The sequence below is a fragment of the Taudactylus pleione genome, unplaced genomic scaffold (assembly GCF_031769625.1).
Source record: "Taudactylus pleione unplaced genomic scaffold, aTauple2 ptg000015l, whole genome shotgun sequence".
Lineage (NCBI taxonomy): Eukaryota > Metazoa > Chordata > Amphibia > Anura > Myobatrachidae > Taudactylus > Taudactylus pleione.
Window position 1 is genome coordinate 24,641,116 of NW_028284417.1, and position 23,012 is coordinate 24,664,127.

A 23,012-nucleotide genomic window follows, 5' to 3' on the forward strand; every position below is an offset into this window, starting at 1 on the left:
CTACTGTTCGTTCCAGATCTCTCAACATAACAGGGGCAGTGATGTCTTTTGTCTACCAAATGTACTGGTCTTAGAGGGGATTAGAAAATGTCAATATATTTGTAATGTTATTTTTCTCACATAAGTGTCTTACCTTTTCCCGTAGCTTCCTTTCCTTCCTCTCTTGCACTGTGGTCAGGTAATTCACAGCTGCGTATTCCAGCACCGATAGGAAGACAAACACAAAACTGACCCACAGGTAAATGTCCACAGCTTTGATGTACGACACTCGTGGCATGGAGGCGTTTACTCCAGTAATAATGGTTGACATAGTCAGCACTGTGGTTATACCTGGGCAATATACACATAACATATGAGAAATAAGTTGTGTTCTCTGTTATGTCCATTACACACATGCTGTTTGAAATTCTAATTTGCTATTTTATTGTTAAATGGATTTTCAGTATTGAAAATCCAATCAGATTTTTTTTTCACCAGGCTTCAATATAATATATAACACAATACTGTGCAAAATGCTTTCAAAAATAGAAGTGTTAATAGTTTATGTTTATCAATTTACAAAATGCAAAGTGAATGAACAGAAGCCAAATCTAAATCAAATCAATATTTGGTGTGACCACCCTTTGCCTTCAGAACGGCATCAGTTCTTCTAGGTACACTTGCACAAAGTCAGGGATTTTGTAGGATTATAGTCAGGTGTATGATTAACCAATCATACCAAATAGGTGATAATGATCATCATTTTCATATGTTGGTCGAAACACAGTCATTAACTGAAACAGCTGTGTAGGAGAGTTAAAACTGGGCTACAAAGTTGAGGTTGTGGAAGACAGTTTCATGTCACAGATCATACACCATGGCAAGACTGAGCACAGCAACAAGACTGCACCAGCAAGGTCTCTCCCAGAGAAAGATTTCAAAGCAGACTGGGGTTTCAGGAAGTGAGCCCTTTTGAAGAAACACAAAGAAACGTGCAATGTTGGAGACCGCAGACACAGTGGTCGGCCAAGGAAACTTAGTGCATCAGATGAAAGACACATCATGCTTACTTCCCATCGGAAAAAGTCCAGCAGTGCCATCAGCTCAGAACTGGGACAAACCAGTGGGACCCAGGTACACCCATCTACTGTTCGGAGAAGTCTAGCATAAAAGTGGTCTGCATGGAAGAATTGCAGCCAAAAAACCATACCTTCGACGTGGAAACAAGGCCAAGCAACTCAACTATGCACGAAAACATAGGAACTGGGGTGCAGAAAAATGGCAGCATGTGCTCTGGACTGATGAGTCAAAATTTTTTATATTTTGCTGTAAGTTTGTTTGCTGAAGGGCTGGAGAGCGATACAATAATGAGTGTCTGCAGGCAATAGTGAAGCATGTTGGAGGTTCCTTGCAAGTTTGGGGATGCTTTTCAGCAAATGGAGCTGGGGATTTGGGGCCTGATTCAGAGCCGTTCGCTATTTGCGGTCGTTCGTTCAAAAACAAGGGGTGGCTATTCAAATGATCCGTTCGCAAATTGCAGTCTGTTCACACCTCTAAGTCTGAACGAGCGAGCAAAACATATGCTCGTTTATTTGATAAAAACGCCCCCTGGCCGCTCGCACCATACGTCATGTCCGCTATTTATTAGATTAATCGAGTAAATCGTACAGCGTAGGAACTGCTCGCTATTCTTGTGGTTGGTTTTTTCAACCGCTATTTTGCGAGCAGTTCTGAGTTAAAAAAAACCAAGTGACGTGGTCAATGACGCTGCTGTATTAATTATGCACTCCCTTAAAACGCCCGTTTTGACCTTTAAGCACGCCTGCGTTTGGATCTCCACTCCCCGTTTTCAAGCACCTTCCCCTGTTACCACCCACATACGCCTCATTCTGTCACTCAAAATAGCAGGCACTCGCTATATAGCATACAAATGATTTTCGGCCGCACTGACTGGTTCGCGCATGCGTACTAAAAACCGTACGCATGCGCAGATGTGCGAACATCGCTCGGAACGAGCGTACTGCCGCTAGCGAGTGGCTCTGAATGAGGGCCTTGGTCAGGATTAATGGTGTCCTCAATTCTGAGGAATACAGGCAGTACTTATCCATCATGCAATACCATCAGGGAGGCATCTGATTGGCTCCAAATTTATTCTACAGCAGGACAACGACTCCAAACATGCAGTCAATGTCATGAAGAACTATCTTCAGTGAAAAGAAGAACAAGGAGTCCTGGAAGTGATGATATGGCCCCCACAGAGCCCTGATCTCAACATCATCAAGTCTGTCTGGGATTACATGAAGAGACAGAAGGATTTGAGCAAGCCTACATCTACAGAAGATCTGTGGTTAGTTCTCCAAGATGTTCGGGACAACCCCCCGGCCGAGTTCCTTCAAAAACTTTGTGCAAGGGTACCTTGAAGAATTGGTGTGTGTGTATATATTATATATAATATATATATTTTTATATATACACACATACATATACATACACAGTTATATGCAATCAGTAATTATATAATTTGGTTTAGGGTATGCTCCCATTTCTATAAATGTCCACTTAAATGTCAACATAGTGATTTGCCTTTTAAGAAACAGATGAACAAATGAGGAACAAGCTTGAACATTTCACATGAGAAATATAGATATAGTAGATATTATATAATTTATGCAACTCACTGGCTTTATGCAGGATGTCCACAATATTATGAAGCAGTTAATTTTGTGCTATATAATAATATAATTGAAATAATACATAGACAAAAAGATTGGGAGACAAAAGTGATGGGTAGCCTTCAGTTGACAAAAATAAATAATCATAAACAACCCATCCATTAGACTATCCTTCAGTCTAGAAATAAAGTAAAGCTGTGTACACACTATACAATATATTGGCCGTCCACCCAATTCATCGTTTGATGAATTGAGTGGTTGCATCTTCCCAACTAATGTGCTGCACATCAGATGGGATGATGTCATAGATAAAGCAGTGTTGTTACATTAAGCATGTAATGATATATCGTGTCATCATACGGTGGACCATGCAGTGTGTATGGCGAAGTAATTTATCATTGCATTGCCATATTGTTGGGTCGGCACATCGCTGAGGTGTGTACCCAGCAGAGGCGGGTTGGGCCACTGGGAGCACGGGACAGTTTCTCAGTGGCTTGCAACAGCCCCTGGCTGTCCCAGCGGTAGGCTGACTCATAGGTCTAGCAACAGTGGCATGTACGGAGTCCAGGGAGCCCTGTCTCTGGTCTGCCTCTTCCGGGACCGGCGGTCAGTGCAACAAATGTATTTGTTTATTGTGGTACAGCATGCATGATGTTATGACAAATGGGAACAGCTGGATAAAGTAAATGACTGGGTTGGAGCAGGAGGGATATAGGGGGTAGGAGGTGGAGAGACACTGGGGGCTGGAGAGACATTGGGGAGTTGGAGAGCAGAAAAAGAATGGAGAGACAAAAGAAGGGCCGGAACTGGAGAGACACAAGGAGGCTGGAGCTGAAGAGACACTAGGAGGTGTGAGCTGGAGACACACAAGGAGGTATGAGCTGGAGACATGCAAGGAGTATGTAGCTTGAGAGACACTGGGGGGTTGGAGAGACACAAGGGAGTGAAGCTGGAAAGACACTGGGGGGCTGGAGAGACACAAGGAGGCTGGAGTTAGAGAGACAGAAGGTGGCTGGAGAGACACTAGGGAGCTGGAGAGACTCGGGTAGTGTGAGGCTGGAGGGAGACCAGAGGAAATGAGGCTGTAGAGACATGGGGGAATGAGGCTGGAATGACACGGGTGTTGAGGCTGAAGAGAACTGGGGGAAAGTGGCTTGAGATTATCCACGACAGGCCGGATAAGAAGGAAAAATCTTGGGGACAATAATCTTCATTAAGACACCAATTCTAAGAAACCATATTAAAGATACAAATGGTATAACCAATTAGTAAATACATTTTAATAATATACAATTGTTTGGTCAGAGAAGGTCACATTGCGCTCTGCCCCAACATTTAGTTTACTATGAGGGAATATCCCACTCCCCTCTAAGACTCCACCCCCCTCAAAAGATCCGCCCCATTAAGGCTGCTTCCAGAAAATTCCTGGACTGTTCCTGGTACCCATCATCCTTTATATAGTGTTCACTTAAAAAAAATACAAATATTTCTGTTTACCTAATGGAACTCTGGCAGGGACTGCTCTTCGGTCTATCCAGAAAGAGACCCAGGATAGCATGACCATTAGAGTCGCAGGGAAATATGTTTGCAGGAGAAAGAAGAAGATGTGACGCCTCAATGTGAAGTTAATGTACAGGCGATTATACCATCCTGTGTTATAAATATAAAACATAATTAATTTTTGTCAAACCATTTTGCTACAGATGTGTTCTCATACATCAGTGGTGTGAAACAGCCTCACTCGCTGTGCAAGGTCCCGAGCGACTCGGCCACACTGAGCGTTTTTTTGCTCAAAATGTGCATTTTATTCGCATAAATAAAACAACTGAGAACAACAAAACTACTCTGCTGGATTACACTGATCAATTTCATGTGCAACATTTGTACATCTGTGTGCGGATGAGTCTGAATCTGTATACAAAGTGCTACGATACATCAGCGGCTTTTCCTCACGCCATATTCCACTGTGCTTCATCTGCGATGTGTTTAAAACTAAATTCCTGTATGGTTAAAGTCGCAGCTCAACATCTGTAGATGCAAAATGTAAAGAAAAAGTTGGTGTGCTACAGCTCTCAGAGCAGCTCAGTTGCGCTGACTGTCTCACGCCATATGGTGTAATGACGCTAGGTGTATGAGGACACATCTCTATGTTCAATACTTCAGTCAAACCATTTTGCTATTTTCAATATTTCTGTTGTGATGTAAGTATTTAAATTCATCAGAGTCCCTAAATATTTTGATCCTCCAACCTGAGTCTTCCAAACTGACACAAAATGCTCTACCCCAAAACTCCAGTTCATTAATTCTGTATGCGCCATAGTTAATTAATTAAATTTTAAAACAACAACCTCTTTATCAATTAAAATAGATGACTTAATTCATGCTGAGTGGAAATGGCCATTTTGGAGGATGTGGGTATTTTCTGTATTATTTATGAAATTATTATTATTATTATTATTATTATTCAGCCTCCACTTATATAGCACTTTCAGATAATTTTAATAATGCACATCATTCTCTGTCCTCAGTGCATCTTATAGTCTAATTGTGTACCATACAAACACCACTAGAGTAAATTTTGTCCAATGCCAACCTATCCATATGGAGCAAACATATGTGGGCACATGAAGAACATATAACTTCACACAGATAGTAATTTGGTTGTCATCATAGGCTATTAATTTTTCACTAAATTAGAATGAGTAAAATTCATTAAGGAATCATGGATAAAGCTGAGGAGATGTACATTGCTTGAAGGTGCCATGTACAGTACTATACTGTGATCACATGCAGGGTTGGACTGGCCCACAGGGCTAAAGGGAATTCCCCAGTGGGCCCCACTGCCTGTGCACCCACTCCCCACCTCTAGATGTCAGGTTCCAGACCTCAAATTATAGATTGTTACTCTATTAGATGATCAGTTACCTGGTGGAGCAGGACCACTGATCAGCATGGGGGCTTGGTTCCATTCTATAGAAACTACACGAATATATGCCTAATGGTTAGCCAAGCCTCTGTGGTGGCTGGCCACACCCCCTCTGTGGATGACCACACCCCTTAAGCATGGGCCCCTACCACTGCATTCCCCCGGTGGGCCCTTCATGTCTCAGTCCAACACTGATCACATGCCTGCATTTTGAGATCTGTAATAACTATCTCAGATGAGTATTTTGTTATATTCTGTTTGCAACATTTTCATGATTAAATGAGACTGGAGTAAACCACACTGATAATTGTGAAGGCATTGAGATCATTGATCCTGGAGTTCGAAATTCTCTGCTGTTCATACAAGCAGCAGTAGAAATCGCAATTCCAGGAAATCATACAGTACATGAACAATAGTGCTGCTTGTCTAAAAGAGCAGAAGAAAACGGCACTGATCACAACGCCTGCACGTTTTCCAGAGGGATTTGCTCACATTGCGTTTCCTCTGGAATGTAGTGCGAGGAGATTACTATATTATTGTTGCAAAAAAATTAATCCGAATGAGCCCTAAATGTGTACACAAAGAGAAAAATATGTTGCTGACTGGCTTCAATTCATGCAGTAAGTATGTTTTGTAGAGGTGCAGTTAGAATAATAATTCAAACAGGTCAAACACATTGTACTATCTAACATATGGTATTCCCAATTGTATAACGCAACAGAATATGCTGGCACAATATACTGTAAGTAGCTAGGCCTTATCTATGCATTATTTATTATGCACCTCGGTGTTATGATAATCATATATATTGCCAAACCTTTACACATTACTTATTATGCTTACCTGTGCTGCTATAGAAAGCCAGTCTTGTAGTGGTGTGAAACTCTTGGATAAGGAACTGTGATAGTGAAATCCTTTCATCTGTTTTTAAGGACTCATTTCCATTCTTCCAGTAGAGCATGAGGTCATCTTCTGTGTAAGCATCTAAGAGAACAACATGTAGACATGATCAAATCTCTTGCAGTTCAGATTTTGTAAATTAGATATGTCGAGCAAAGATTTCAGAATTCAGCCAAATTGTGAACCAAACAGTTGCTACTGTGCACAGACTGGGCTACAACAGTCTCCTCTTCAGATTTCTAACTGTACTGTCACTTTTAATGCAGCAGAGAGCCTGTGTGACTCTCATTGGCTGCTGTAACAAACACACAGCTGCCGCTGTGAACGGGGATCCGAGTCAGGCGGGGAACACCCGAACAGGGTTCGGGTGGACTCGGATCCCCTATGTTCGGAGCGGTTCGGATTTCACAGAATCCGAACCGCTCATCTCTATTTTACATTATTGTGTTTCAGATCTAGAAAGACTATTATATTACATTTGTAGATTAGGAGTAGGAGTACTACACCTTTATAATCAGAAATGTTTCTAATTCTCTAAGGAATCACTAATATCTCTTTAAGAGAAGAGATTATGTATGAACACTATCTGCTAAAATAAAAATAATTTTACAGGAGCATGGTGGTATTTACCAAACATCTAAATAGACATTTGAATGCCATTGTCTAAGCTACACTATGTTTATTATTAATTTTATGTGTTTGACTGGCACTGATATTACCGTCGCCTGAATCACGACACCTATCACAATCCTGGCGCCGACATCCTGACCGGCGGGATACCGAAGGGAAGTAGCGGGGTGGGGGATAGGGTTAGGATAGAGAGATAGGGGAGAGTTATTTTTAGGGTTAGGCACCAAAGAGGGAGGCTTAGGGTAGGGAGAGAGGGAGGGTTAGGGTGGGGAGCGGGGGAGGGATAGCATACTGAGCAACAACTAGCCCTGTCGGGATGCCGGTGTTGGGATTCCCACAGCCGGGATCCCATACCGATTCCGTTTGACTGTTCTTATTACAGTGGTATTTATGTGCAGATACAATGTGTCTGGATACAGTGGCTTAAGTTCATCCCAGATGCCCGGAGGCAAGTTATAATTTGGTGCCCCCCCCAGTCACAGCAGCTGACACTGTAATGTAGCAATTCGGGTGCAGACAGGCTATAGATAGTAGAAGGAAGCAGCTGGTGGTCTGACATGGAGCATTCCCCTAGTGTATGGTGGCTTCTCAGGTGCCGTGAAGGGATGCCATGTATTGGGCGGCCATGACGGTACACTCTGGGTACATAGTTACAGCTCTAAGTGGGGTGAATATGTTGTGGACAATGGAGGAGGTGCCCCTTCAGTGCTGGAGCCCATCAGGCGCCTCCATTGTCTCCCATAGTTCTGCCCCTATCTGGATACAAAACAACAAAAGTTGTTCCATTGAAATTGGAAGCCTAGGATTACTCCATTCATAAACACTCCGGATAACCAATAACACCCCCCTTTCCCCGTCTTATACCCCTAGAAATGTGCGGATCCATGCTTTTGTAGTAATTTCTGGCCCATTTTCTCTAAAATAAGCGATCTCTCACATGTTCTCATGTCTGCATGAGTATGAGAACTTAATTGTGCTCTTACATGTAATCATGGAGTATAATAAATTGTTGTCCCAAAATGAGACATAATATAAAATCGGTCTTAAATAAGGAGCTGGCACACACAAAACATGAAACAGAATATTTTTTCACCAAATGCGCTTTTATAAATGTACCCCAATATGAAAGTTCACTGCACCCGTAGGAGCATTTTCTCTGTTCTCTGAGTCCTCACCTAACTTCAGGATGTATTCCAGCTTTCAACACAGTCTTCGTTTATACTCACATGAATTTAGTATTGGACGTCACTAATAGCTCACTTAAATAATGCATATAAGGCAATATTGCAGGAAGTACAGTAAAAGACAGTGCACAGTCATAGCCTACTTTATAGTCTCTAGGTGGTAAACATAAAATAGAAGCTGCTCAAATCAATTTGGCAATACTCTTCAGGTGCATGAAAGGGAGGGGTCATACTAAACAGAAAGGGGAGTATCCTTTAGAGTTCCCCTGCACACTAAATTGTACCTGCAACAATACATGAAAACTATATGGTAATAGAAATTCAGAGATATTCCTTGCATGCATTTATAAGTACATGGTAAGCTGCCAGGCCACTTCACCGCTTCTCTGAAACTGGCAGTCCCTACTCTGCATGATAACAGTGCCCACTCTTTGCCATGTAATTATCTGTTATAAGGCCTCATGTTAAAGGCACATACAGAAATACATCCAAATTGAGAGCCAGCTTACCTGGGAGTCACACCTGGGAACTCCAACAAGCACTAAAAGAGCCAGCATGCCCTCCAAATGCTGGTTCATTCATGCCTCTCAAATCAGCAAACATAAAATGGAAGCCAAATTGATTTGAGCAGCTTCCATTTTAGATTTGCAGTTTTGAGAGGCATAAATGAACCAGCATTTGGAGGGCATGCTGGCTCTTGCACTGCTAGTTGGAGTTCCCAGGGGTGACTCCCAGGTAGGTTGCCTGGGGGAACTCTAGGGGATACTCTCCTTTCTGCTTTTCAGTATCTAGGTGGTGCATTCCTGACTCTGAAATAGTGCACCCAAACTCTAAATTGCCCCCTTCCCAACTTGGAAGTGGTGCCCCCATCTTGCTGCTTTCTACCTCGGCAAGCAGTTGGTGGGGATAGCAGCACAGCCAAGTGCCAGGCACCCAGTGTAACACTAACATGGAGGAGCAGCAGAGAATAGCTCAACATGTATTTTGGTTTTCCTTCGTGTCAGCCAATGATGCTCTGGCCCGGATGTATAGCTACAAAATGCCTTTTTTTGGAGGTTTACTTACATATAATTTCCCATATGTATTAAAATGGACGACATCAGATATCAGAGATATCCACTGCAGACCACCTGCACAGCAAATCCCATAGAATTCTATGTGCTTGTATGCAACAAGCTCCTGAAAACATAACTTTCCAGAGCTTCTGCCCAATAGGCAAAGCCATCTATAGATGACGTTGCTCATCGAAGCCCATGGACTTCTTTCTGCAACAAGATCCTGGAGAGGGATCCGAGGGATGTATCGCAAAGTATATGCAATACTTGATATATCCTGCTCATGTAGGGGCAATAAAATCACTGAATGATTAACATTAGGTCATTCATCCAGTGTTTTAGTTCCTCTAACCATTGACACTCAAGCAACCGCCTAGGCCTGCTGACAATTAGCTATAGAAGAAGCATTTATTGAAGACAAAAACAAAAATTAATGCTTACAGCTTTCAATCTCCAAAGAACAGGATTGTGTGTCGAGGGGAAATCGACTGAAGTCCATATTACACATGGCTGTCACTGTAACTCTACCAAAAAGGAGAAAAATTTAAACAAAAGTACTTTTACACACTTCAGAAATCACCAAAACTACAAACATACTTTATCTCAGAAAGTTTGGCATGCTGAATACTGCATAAGCAAACTAAACTAAACATATGGAGCTACTAACTGCTTTCATTATGGAGCTACTAACTGCTTCCATTGGCAGTGTGCAATTATATAAAGCCAGGTGCAATTCATTTTGAGCTATACTCTTTTAGCTCTTAAAAACCATTACAAAATCTACTAGCACTAAGCAGACAGAAGTTGATGTAAACCTGAAATTCATGATTAGGAAGTAAAGCTGTAGTACCCATGTTGCCACAAGATGTCACTTGAATACTATTTCAATAAATGTTAATGCAGTGAAAATACAACAGGAAAGAGGAATAGTGGTACAGGCAACACAATATAAATTCTGTGTTGTTACCTTAAACTGTACAGCACCTTCCCATCAGGCTGTACCCGCAGCATGACATTATCCGTTGTGGTGTCATGTATAAAAGATCTTTTAGAATGGACAAAGAACATGTCCGGTACCCAGATCTTTTTCACTAATCTCCCATCAAAGGTCATGCTTTGATTGTTGGTGCTGGGAAAGGATAATCGTTCATCTTTCCAGTAGTGTCTAAGATATAGAGTCATGGTGAAGTCCTGTAACATGAAAGTAAAATATAAACACCAAATGACGGCATCCATGGACATTTTACACTATGTTGTCATGTATCTGATACATTCTAAAATAAAATATATTACAGAAAATGTGTATGCCAAGTTGTATACAGTCTTACTTTCGTTACAGGGGACTTGACAGTTTATCAAAGCAGTGGAAGCAGAGAAGCGGGAGAGGAAAATCAGTCTGGACATGGCATTTAGGGGGGAACAAAGCTGGGATTGATGGGTGAGGGGAATGTCCGATAGAAAGAGATTGCAATAGGTAAGGCAGGAGACATTGGAAGAATGGATAAGAATCTTAGTTCTAGCAAGGGTGCATTGTAACAATCTTGTGAAGGTGGACGTGACAGGGGAAGAAGAGAAACCGTATATGTTAGGAATAAAATAGAGGGCACAATTAGGTGTGACAGCAATCTAGTGGGCTTGGAGGGCTGAGGAATTGTGGTGATATTGGAAGAGTATGATATATGAAAGAGGAAGTGACTCTGGGAAGAGGATAATCTGTTTTGGACAAGTTGAGCTTTAGTTATCATTGGAACATCCTTGTACAGATACTAGAGAGACAGTAGGCTACACAAGATAGTACAGAATGGGAGATGATATGGGAGGTAGACCTGGATGACATCAACATAGAGGTGGTACTGCAGGCTGAATGAATGAATGAATTGGTTCCCCAAGAGAAAAGGTATAGAGTGAGAAAACAGAGGGTTGTGGGCCAACAAGAGATTGTGGGACTGAAGAGTAGAATGTACCACAGGTAGAGACACTGAAGGAGTGATTGGTAGAAAGTGAATCAGGACAATAGTGTGTCATGAAGGCCAATGTAATGAATGGTATGCAGAAAAAATGGTTGATTAATGAGTTTGAAGGCAGCAGAGAGGTCCAGGAAGATTAGTATCCTTAGACTTTGCAGTAAGTGATCACTTTTGTGAGAGCATTTCTCGGTGGAACGTTGGAGATGGAATCCCAACTATATAGTGTTACTACAGGGTGAAGGTGACCAAATTTGTTACAGAGCAGGGGCACGGATCGCCACATAAAGGTTATGCCATCCAAGGATTTTATTTGTATTACTTACCATATCTACCTCAGAAATACTGTCTAAACTTTCAACTTGCACATCTACCCCAACAGGAATTGCAGGACCTGTAATGATACAAGTTTCAATATTCCAATAAAATACTGATGTTATGGCAGAAAACTCTGGTTATAGTTATATTTAGTTATATATATATATATATATTACATCCCCAGTGGAGCTTACAATCTATATATTTAACCTACTAGTATGTTTGTGGCTTGTGGGAGGAAACCAGAGTACCTGGAGGATACCCATGCAAACACAGGAAGAACATACATACTCCATTCTGATAGGGTCTTGGTGGCAATCAAACCTAGGACCTCAGTGCTGTGAGGCAGCAATCTAATCATTGTGCCACTGTGCTGCCCACAACTTCTGTGGTAAGATTCTTACCTGATTTAATTTGAATGTATGAGCAATATTTTCTATCTCGTCTGAGATAATGATAAGGTTAGAATGTAGACCATTTTATCAAGAGCTTCTTCATAATGTAAATTCTTGCAATAACAGCCACATTGCTCCTGAGATCACAGGTTCCTGACATGTATCCTCCATACCGGCTTTGTGCTAAATTCTGGTCCCCCATAGCAGTAAAATTGTTATATTACATTATTCATCTGGATGATTTATTATTATTTGAAATCGCAATCTATTTTTTGTAATTTTCTGGAAAACACAACGGGGCTTATTTAGAATTGGGCAAATAAAGGCAACTTCCCGTTGTGCCTCTCTACGCTTAGAGAAGCAAAATGTTGGACATATGCAGCCTGTGTACAGTAAGGACGTTTTAATGCACCTTACATAGGGGGAAGCAGTGTCGGACTGGGGTGTGAAGGGCCCACCAGGGGAATGCAGTTATTGGGGCCCATACTAAGGGGTGTGACGGGCCTACAAATCGGGTCCGGGCCCCTTAAAATATATAGATATGGTAAATATTGCTAGTGAATGCATAATAATGTACCAGACTAATAACAGCAATACATTGTAGAAAATACACCAAAGTCCTGTGCAATATAATACAAGTGCACAGTCTGGAACCTGATCCCTTGAGGAGGGGGTGGGCCCTCAGGCAGTGGGGCCCAACGGGGGTTTCCCCTGTACCCCTGTGGGCCAGTCCGACCCTGGCGGGAAGCAGCCGCATATAATATACTCCTGCCTGTGCAAGACCTGTGCTGATGATGATGACCTTAAATTTCTGTAAAATAAGAAAAAAAAAGCACAAAACGACTGAGTGATATTAGAACTAGTGCTGATAGCCTCGACGGATATTGGGAATATTTGAGGTGATGAAGAGCGTGGAGTTGCCTTGAAGTTAGGGGGTTAGTTTGGTCAGCATAGGGATGTATTTCCTAGGGTGATTGGGCCTACAAAAAACAGTTAGGTCTGCCTAGGACAAACTAACCCTGTGCTGTTCGCACTAGGGCTGTTCCCACACTCCTGGGCAGCTGGTGTGGGTTATTAAATTAATATTTTAAAAATTATAAATTATAATTTTACCCTGGTGAACTACAGGTTCTAACATGGCCAGGCCTCCTGGGCATGCTGTTGATTTTAGTAATACAAGCTTGGGCATACCCGTGGCTACCATGGCATACTTTTACTGGATGAACTAAGTGCCAGCATGCCCTGACATCCAGGGCATGCTTCAATTTGTATTAAATTACATTAACATTGTTTATCATAAATAAAAGTAAAAAAAAAACACACAAACTGTATTCATCAAATGTATTGCTCAGTTAAGTCCTAGGGTCCAGGGTGTGCTCTTCAGTCACAAAGGCATCCAGGGCTTGAAAAAATACCAAAAACCTTAACAAACAAGTTGCTCCTTTTAGAACCCGCAACACAAATGACCAAAAAGCAACATATCACCAGACTTCCCTTCTCTCCTGTATTGCCCCGGAGGCTCCCACATCTCAGGTGGCACTCCCAGCCGCTGAGAGGAGTGGGCAAGTCTCCCGGTCACAGCCACCCACTTCCGAGTGAAGTGGGCGGTTTTGCCAATGACGTGATTCACGCTGAATTGTGTTACCGAGGATCCACCCTCCACATTACAGTACTGGTAATTGCTGCATTGTATAGCAGTGAGCGTGACCACAATTACACAATTGCATAATCACGCCACCAACACCACCAACTTGGCCAGGATAGGCTCCCCTGTAGTACCGACCTAGCTGCCCCCTCCAGGAAGGGGCAGTCCAAAAGTCGGCAACTATGCATATCACTTAAACATATGTATTTTATGTAAAATGTGCTGTCACTGGCATCTTAAGATTCATATTGCTCAAATTCCATATAGTTTATGGATGAAATTTCTGCTAACGTTTTGGTGCAAATTGTGTCAAACACTAGTGAGCCCCATTGTGGCAATTTTTTTACATATAATGTAATGCACCAGGGAAGAAGCAGCCACAACAGATAGGCCTCCTATGAAGAGTATATGTACTCTTCGGGATGTAGTCGGCATCCCGAAAGTCAGGATACCAGCAGTCACAATACCGACAGCGGCATCCCGACTGTCAGAATTCAGTCAGATTGGGGAGATAATTATTAGGATCAGGGGGAGGGTTAGGGTTAGGCTGCAGGATGGAAGGGTTAGGGGGAGGGTTAGGGTTAGGCTGTGGGATGGGAGAGTTAGGGTTGGGCATCGGAAGGGGAGAGTTAGGGTTAGGCTTTGGGATAGGAGAGTTAGGGTTAGGCAGTGGGATGGGAGGGTTAGGCTGCGGGATGGGAGGGTTAGGGTTAGGCTTTGGGATGGGAGAGTTAGGGTTAGGCAGTGGGATGGGAGGGTTAGGCTGCGGGATGGGAGGGTTAGGGTTAGGTTTTGGGATGGGAGAGTTAGGGTTAGGCAGTGGGATGGGAGGGTTAGGCTGCGGGATGGGAGGGTTAGGGTTAGGCTTTGGGATAGGAGAGTTAGGTTTAGGAAGCGGGATGGGAGGGTTAGGCTGCGGGTTTGGAGGGTTAGGCTTTGGGATGGGAGAGTTAGGGTTAGGCAGCGGGATGGGAGGGTTAGGGTTAGACTTTGGGATGGGAGAGTTAGGGTTAGGCAGAGGGAGGGGAGGGTAAAGGGTTAGGCTTTAGGATGGGAGAGTTAGGGTTAGGAAACGGGATGGGAGGGTTAGGCTGTGGGTTGGGAGGGTTAGGCTTTGGGATGGGAGAGTTAGGGTTAGGCAGCGGGAGGGGAGGGTTAGGTTTAGGCTTTGGGATGGGAGAGTTAGGGATAGGAAGCAGGATGGGAGGGTTAGGCTGCGGGTTGGGAGGGTTAGGCTTTGGGGTGGGAGAGTTAGGGTTAGGCAGCGGGAGGGGAGGGTTAGGCTGCGGGTTGGGAGGGTTAGGCTTTGGGATGGGAGAGTTAGGGTTAGGAAGCAGGATGGGAGGGTTAGGCTGCGGGTTGGGAGGGTTAGGCTTTGGGGTGGGAGAGTTAGGGTTAGGCAGCGGGAGGGGAGGGTTAGGCTGCGGGATGGGAGGGTTAGGGTTTGGGATGGGAGAGTTAGGGTTAGGCTGCGGGAGGGGAGGATTAGGGGAGGGTTAGGATAATAATACTAGGGTAGGGTTATAATACTTACAAAATCTGTCAGCATTCTGACTGTTGGGATGCCGCTGCCAGTATTCTGACCGTCGATATCCTGCACCCAACCCACTGCTTGTACCCTACACATAATATAAGGCAAACACACCCTTACTGTACAAGAACTAAATCAGCCTGCCCCTTCCCTCCCCATTGCACTACTTTAAGTGCAGTTCATTTTACTGCATATTTGCAGTACTATAAAGTGTGTTTTGTACTTCCCTGTTGGACTTAAGATGGGTATCCACTATACAATTATCTGTCAGATATCTGTCCAATCTGGCTGGTTGGAATGAAAACCTGGTAATGTATGGGAGAAAATTTGCTCCCATACATTACCAGGTTTTCATTCCAGTCAGCCAGATTGGACAGATATCTGACAGATAATTGTATAGTGGATGCCCAGCTTTACAGTCAATTCTACATGAGTCCCAATATATACAGTATATGTTTACAGCCTGCAGCATTGTGCAGGGACCTTGTTTTCCTATATCCTGATATTTCACAGTGGGAGTAATATAGATCACCATATACATGTAGGTGTGCAATTTTATAAAAAAAATATTTTTTAAATGCATATTGATACGTCCATGTGTATGAATTACGCAATTTTATGCATACTGCTTGCAGAGAAAAAAAACTATCCTGGATTTATATTACCATCTGGCAGCCAAGAAAGGAAGATGAATAACAATGTCTAATCCCATAGGCCACAAGAAAAGTATGTCACCACTAACTAGTGCTTTGCACTTAGCAGAGATACATTTGATCATTTGTTAAAAAAAATAAAAAATAAATAAATTATTAACTTTTCCTAAACAGGTTAGTAAAGTGCTGATTATTGAACAGTTATACACTCTGGGATTCAGTAAATCCCCTGTTTACTGAGCAAGTAACAGGGCACAGCTATAATGATATCTGTCAGTTTTACTAGTGGTGCCCACCACAGGTGGCATTCTTCTAAAGTGTGCTTGTACATTTGCATTTCACAGAATTTATAGTCTGTTAATCTAGCAGATGCAGTAAATTGTCATGTGGTGAGCAAAAGTTATATTATGTGTACATTTCTACTGAATGGAGTGTTTGTGTATTTCTTTTTACTCTATTTTCACATGAGCCATCTCCATGGTTACTTTTCAATGACTGTAAGCTCTTACGAGCAGGGCCCTCTACCCTCTTGTGCTTGTCCCTACTTTAGTTTCATCTACTTCTTATTCACCACTGGGGCACCTAACACTTGGTTGCTTATGCTCTGTTGCTTATTTGGGTGTTATGGTCGCTAATGTAGCAATATATATTATCCATAACCTGGTCCTGCATTGTATTGTACTCAGGGCCGGATTTAACGCTAGGCATCCTAGGTGGATGCCTATGCCCCGGCTGATCCCTAGGGGCCCGGCTACGGGCCCACCCGGAATCCGGCCCTGGAGAGAGCTTGCATTTTAACGCCACCCCCTCTTTCCCTGTCCTGGTAGGAGCAGGGCTCTGGTCGTGCTGCTGCGTCTCCTCTCACCGGCCGGTGCCAGCAGCAGGAGCAGCACTACCATGTCCAGAGCCCTGCTCCTACCAGGACAGAGAAGGAGAAGGTGGCGTTTCAGTACAGGGCCAGCGAACGCTGGCCTCTGAAGTGATCGGAGGATAAGGAAGCCTCCGATCGCTTCAGAGCCAGCGTTCCCAGTGATGCACTGCGCGGGTGACGTCATGACGTCACCTGCGACGTGAGGAGCCTGTGCGGCCGCTACTGCTGGATCAAGTTAGATCCAGTCAGTACGGCAGCGGGAGCGTCAGCCCGGACGACGGCCACGTGGAGTCAGGTAAGTAGGGGACGGGGGGTGGGGGACTACTACAGGGGCAAAGGGCACAACTAAAGGGGCACTACTACTACTACTACAGGGCCACTACTACTACTACAGGGGCACAACTTTAAAGGGCACAACTACAGGGCCACTACTACTAGTACTACAGGGCCACTACTACTACTAAAGGTGCTCTACTTTAAAGGGCGCAACTACAGGGGCACTACTTTAAAGGGCACAACTACAGGGGCACTACTACTACTACTACTACAGGATCTCTACTTTAAAGGGCACAACTACAGGGGACGCTGCATAAGGGGTGCTGCTACAGGGGGCATTACATAATGGGCACTGCTACAGGGGGCATTGCATAAGGGGCCCTGCTTAATGGGCACTGCTACAGGGGGCATTGCAAAAGGGGCGCTGCTACAGAGGGCATTGCATAATGGGCAGTGCTACAGGGGGCATTGCATAAAGGGCTCTGCTACAGAGGGCATTGTATAAGGGGCACTAGTACAGGGGCATTGCATGAGGGGGGGTCTATGCTGAGACAGGAGAGGGGTCAGTGAAAGAGTGGGTCTGTGCTGTGAGAGGAGGAGGGGGGTTCTGTGCTGAGAATCAGAAATTAAAATATAGTGCTATGGAATGTTTGAGGGAGGGGGGCCCCAAAACTGGTACCTTGCCTAGGGCCCCATGAGATCTAAATCCGGCTCTGATTGTACTGTAAGTCACTGGTCACATATGTGTTTATGTACTTTGTAAGAACATAAGAACACTTGTGGCGCCATATAAATAAATGATGATAATAATATAATAATATTATACACCAAATGCCCAACTGGCACTAGGGTAACAAAGTACACTTACAGCACTAAAGGCAAATACCAGAGGTTTCCTTGGCATCGGTCACTCAGTGAAACATCCTTCTGATTGTTTGCCCATCAATTGTTTATTAAGTGTTGAGGCTATAGAGCGCTACTGTGCAATACTCTGTATTGGTTCATACAGGGAGGCTTCAAATCCCTAACCAAGATGGCCACTGACCATACCTCTGCACACAAGTGGCGCCATCTTGTTACTGTGTTAGAGTGCCACAGTGGAAGACTGATGTCTTCCACTTAGCTTAGAGACACCTGGTGTTACCGCTGATCCACAATGCCTAGAGACGCTGGTACTGCTTGCATCCAGCACCGCTACCCAAATACGGTCACCGGCTGGTGACCTGTATGCTCCGCTCAAGCTCTGCTTCATGCCATAAGTCTGTGTATGCATAACTATGAGTACAGCTGTACATTTCACATTACTACCCCACCAGGGGCAGAACTATGGGAGACAATGGAAGTGCCTGCCGCCGGGCGCCAGTACTTAAGGGTGTACCTCCTCCATTGTCCACAATATATTCACCCCACTTAGGGCTGTAACCCGGAGTGTACCTTCACGGCCGCCCAATTCATGGCACCCCTTCCCGGCACGTGAGAAGCCACCATACACTAGTGGAGAACTCCATGTCAGACCATCAGCTGTCGCCTCGGTCTATCTATAGCCTGTCCCTACTCATTGGTGTCTCTGCTCCTCAGATTATGTCAGTGTGTCACGTCCGGCATTACAATGTCAGGGGCTGTGACGGGGTGCACCAAATTATAACTTGCCTCCGGGAGTCTGGGATGAACTTATGCCACTCTACCCCACTGGTTAAGTACTGAACTGTTTGTTGACTCAGGGCCCTATTCAGAGATGGATGGAATTGCAGAGTTGCACAAAAGCAGCTGTGCAATTCCATCCATCTCAAATGCAGATGCGGCAGGAGGTGTCTGTAGGAAACAGACACCTCCTTGCTGCATGTGCGATCTTTGGATGCAGGCTGGAATCAGCATCACAACCATTGTGACCGATGGTCTCGGTGATTGCTCTAGTGGCCAGGCTGCGGTAACTAAAGCTTACCGCTGCCTGCCCATGTCCTGGCAGCTGCAGGGCTAGGAAATCCATGTCCATCAATGCAGACCCTGGCCTCGTCCCTCCCGGAAAATGGGGGCGACAAGCCCCATTTCCGGGAACTGTGGACAACCATGCCCCTGCTTCGCCCAATTCAGCAGGCTAATCTATATATATTTTTCTATTTATAATTTTTTATTAATTTTTTTTATTAGTTTTATCTTTATTATTTTCTCAGTCTATTATCTATTATTTCCCATTGTTAGTGTTTCCTTTTCCTTTTTGTAGGTATTGTTTTGTATAATACTATATATACATATATGTTATTTATATATATATATATATATATATTATTTTTTTTTAAGGCTTTCAGTCTGTATAATACTATTTTATTTGCATCAATAAGTGGGTTGGATTTGGATATTGTATAAAAGTTTGCCAGCATGAGGTCATTACTAATTAGAACATCTGAGATGCACACCTGCAAGAGATCATTATGACTACATGGGGATATAAGGCTGACCCATTTGAATTGGAATTTTAAACCTCTGAGGAAGCGGCCAGTCAAACAGAGCCGAGAAACGCATTAGATGTTCCCACTTTGATTATACAGTGCAACAGAATTGCTGTTTCAAGATACACTGTTATTATCACTGAGAAGTTCTCTCCCCGTGGTGTAAAGCTGCTAACCAGCGAGACGTTGCATTCATCAGAGCGGCTCTTATTTACTCCAGTCGCCGTTCAGACATCCAGCTACACCACATAAGGAAACCTCATTCAATCCCGGCTGGGATCTTCAACTGCACGGACAGCCGATTCCCCCACGCCGCACAGTACCCGCACTGCACAGTCTAATAGCGGGTAAGACTCTGTATTATTCAATTACTGGGCTGGCACCATTATCCGTTTTTTCCACTCGTTATTGGAAATATTTGACATCTATATCTCCACAGTTGTTTTACCTCTCTGTTTTAATACTGAGACTTATCCATACATCCGATATTGGAACTATTGACATTTATATCTCCAAAGTTGTTCCACTTCTCTGTCTCAATACCAAGAGATATATATATTCATACAAGACTATCATCTGTTGAATATCTCAGAATATCTGAGAGCCAATTCACTGGAGATATTAAACACATTACTCATATTAACAGGTGCATAATTTTTTTAAAACCTTTTGGACGTTTGTTTTACAGTTTACAATCCACTAGCGGTTGTCAACATATATATTTCATTTATGCTGTTTTTTTATGTCATGTTTTTATTTATACATTGTCTGTATTGATGTATGTCAAATTTTTATATGTTGGTTTCTAGATACCATTGATTCTATTTATTTCATACATTTTTAATGTTATCGCTTCATTAAATGTGACCCCATTATCTATTTACATTTTTTACGCCATTGGGTTTATTTCATTACATATATCTATTAGCGCTCCCACATTACCATATTCCAATTCAGCAGGCTGTTAAGCCTGACTGAAGGATTTCTTCTTGCACCCCTCCTGGGGTGTGAGCAGAAATAAAAAAAAAAAAAAAAAAAAACTCCTGGCGCAATGCTGTTTTCTGCTCTTAGCGCTCCGAAAACAGAATCACGGCAGGCACTTAAGTCGGAGAATGCCCGTTCTTGCGACAACCATGTTTAAGGCTCGAGAACGGGCATTCTCAGACATAACACGCTTAATTGAATAGCTCCGGGAGCTCCTTCCTTGCGCTATTCAATTTTAATTGAATTGAGCCCAAAGAGAGGAGTGTATCTACTCCTTGGCCAGGATGGCACTCGCCAGGGGTGCCGGCAGGGCCGACTCCAGGGGACGAAGCACCATGTGCCTGCTTAGTTACCAAAAATGGAGGCGTAGCCTAATTACCATAGGCCACGCCCCCTAAGTGACGTTATTTTGAGGCATGCCCGAATGGCACGCCTCCAAATAACGTCAGGCTGGGGGTAAGCCCAGCACTCCGTCACTTGCTGGACTTCCCCAAGCCCTCTCCCGAGACTGAACGGATGTCGCGCACATGTACGCAGCATCCATTCAGCTACTCCGGGTCCGGCACACATTTCACCATTTTTTTTACTCATGGGCTGGCTGCTGGCACTGACAGGCAGGCTGTATGTGATTGGGTGTGGCACTTCTGCACACACACGCAGCCTGCCTGCCAGTGCCAGCAGCCAGTCCATTATGAGCGGCACATTCACTTACCGAGTGATTCTCTCTGACTGTCTCCTAAGCACAGCCACCCTCGTAGGTCGATGACTGCAGGTCAGGTGGCCGGCCATCTGCCTGCGCTAGCACTGTAGCAGCAGCCAGTGCAAACTGCCCAGGTATCCACTTCATCCACGGCCGCTGCCATCAGAGACTACGCGGGCAGAGATGGCATGTGACGTCACACCCGGCCAGCCCAGCTCAATCTTTGAGGAGGGACTGGCAGCGGCTGGTGGTGTTATAGGGCGGTCGCGGCACCATGGGTGTGCCCAATGCGAAAGAACAGCAGCAAGGTGGGTGGGCAGCCCGGCATGACAGCACACAGCCAGACAGTGACAGGGCCGGGCAGGGAAAATTGCGGCAGAAAATCAGCGCGCCCACTGTAGGTGGTGCCCTTGTGCGACCGCTCAGGTGAAACATTCCTAGAGCCGGCCCTGGGCACCAGCCAAGGGGGGGTACCATCCAGCGGTTCCACCTGTGGCCAGGGAGGTGGAATCAAAATGGGACTGCCAGGACTGGAGTCCTGGTTCTGGAATTACAGGGAAAAAATGCGTAGGGTTCCCCTGTAATTTCTACAACCAGCACCACACCCTTTCTAGCAGGGGGCTAATGCCACAGTCAGGGGAGCCTTTTCACAGGGCCCCCCAGCCGAAGCATCAGCCCTGACAGCTAGTCAGCCCAGGCCAGGGATCCCTGGGGAGTTGGGGACCCCCCAATAAAAAGGTCCCCCTCTCTAGGGCACCCCTGGCCTAGGCTGATAGCCCAGGGCTATACCAGCCACCCCTGGGCGGTGGGTGGCGGGTTTATAGTGTAAGTGTAGTGTAAAAAAAAAGTGTAAAAATTGTCTTTACAGTAGAACTGCAGGTCACAGCAAGCCTCTCCCACATGCTGGTACTTGGAGAACCACAAGTACCAACATGCAGGGCATTAAGGGCCTGCTGGTACCTGTAGTTCACCTGTAAAGAAATGTTTAATAAAATACAATACACACACTGTGATAGTAAAGTTTTAATACATACATACACACTCACACATACTCTCCTACATTAGCTGGCACTAGCGCACGCAGGGGGGTTTCTGGGTACCCAGAACCCCCCCCCCCGTCCAACTATTTTATTTTTATTTTTTTCAGAGACTGAGACAACCTTGTCTCTGTCTCTGCACAATCAGCGGGCCACACTCGGAGCTGCCCAGCCGCTGCCTGTTCAGCTGTCAGTGCTTCTGCGTCAGGTGGCTTTCATACCACCAGATGCGGAAGCGCTGACAGCTGCATTGACAGTGGCCAGGCAGCGTGCAGCAATCACCAGGGCCGTCCTCAGAGACTAGACTGGAGGGCCAGATAGAGAGGGGGCCCCGCTTACCCGGCATTGCTGACCCCGCTACCCCCTATTTTTTTTTGAAGGAGAGAGACCCAGCAGCAGGCGCACATGATGTCACGCCGCGCCACAGAGCAGAGGACTCGCACCCGCGGCTTTTGACTGAGGAGCTACAAGCATCAGGTAAGTGTGGGGTTGGCTGTCTGGGGCTGGCATGCTGGCTATCTGGTTGGGGCTGGCTGTCTGGATAGAGGCTGGCAGTGTGGGGCAGGGGCTGGCTATCTGGGGCTGGCTGTCTGGGGTGACTATCTGGTGCAGGGGCTGTCTGGGACTGGTTGTTTGTGGCTGGGGCTGATATACAGTATGTGTGTATGTGGAAACCCCCCCCAAAAATCCTGCGTTTGCCCCTGGCTGGACTGGCCCCCTTCTCCCTGTAGGCATCCATGGTCTTGGTTAAATAAAAAAACAAGTAACTCGATCCACGCAACATGCAACAACCACGATGGTTGTTACCTCCCGAATGAAGAGCTCAGACGCGGCTTCAGCCTTTG

General features: G+C 44.7%; 1 protein-coding gene across 1 annotated transcript in view; it reads right to left on the reverse strand.

Annotated features, from left to right (window-relative positions):
- The window catches only part of LOC148542183 (gamma-aminobutyric acid receptor subunit rho-1-like), a 130,194-nt gene that overhangs the window by 9,549 nt on the left and 97,633 nt on the right, over positions 1–23,012 (reverse strand). The window contains exons 4-9 of the mRNA XM_088470782.1: positions 11,637–11,704; positions 10,314–10,537; positions 9,788–9,870; positions 6,421–6,561; positions 4,149–4,301; positions 134–330 (exon numbers count right to left, since the gene is read on the reverse strand). Coding sequence (XP_088326908.1) covers positions 134–330; positions 4,149–4,301; positions 6,421–6,561; positions 9,788–9,870; positions 10,314–10,537; positions 11,637–11,704 — 866 coding nt within the window. The remainder of the gene's footprint in view (positions 1–133; positions 331–4,148; positions 4,302–6,420; positions 6,562–9,787; positions 9,871–10,313; positions 10,538–11,636; positions 11,705–23,012) is intronic.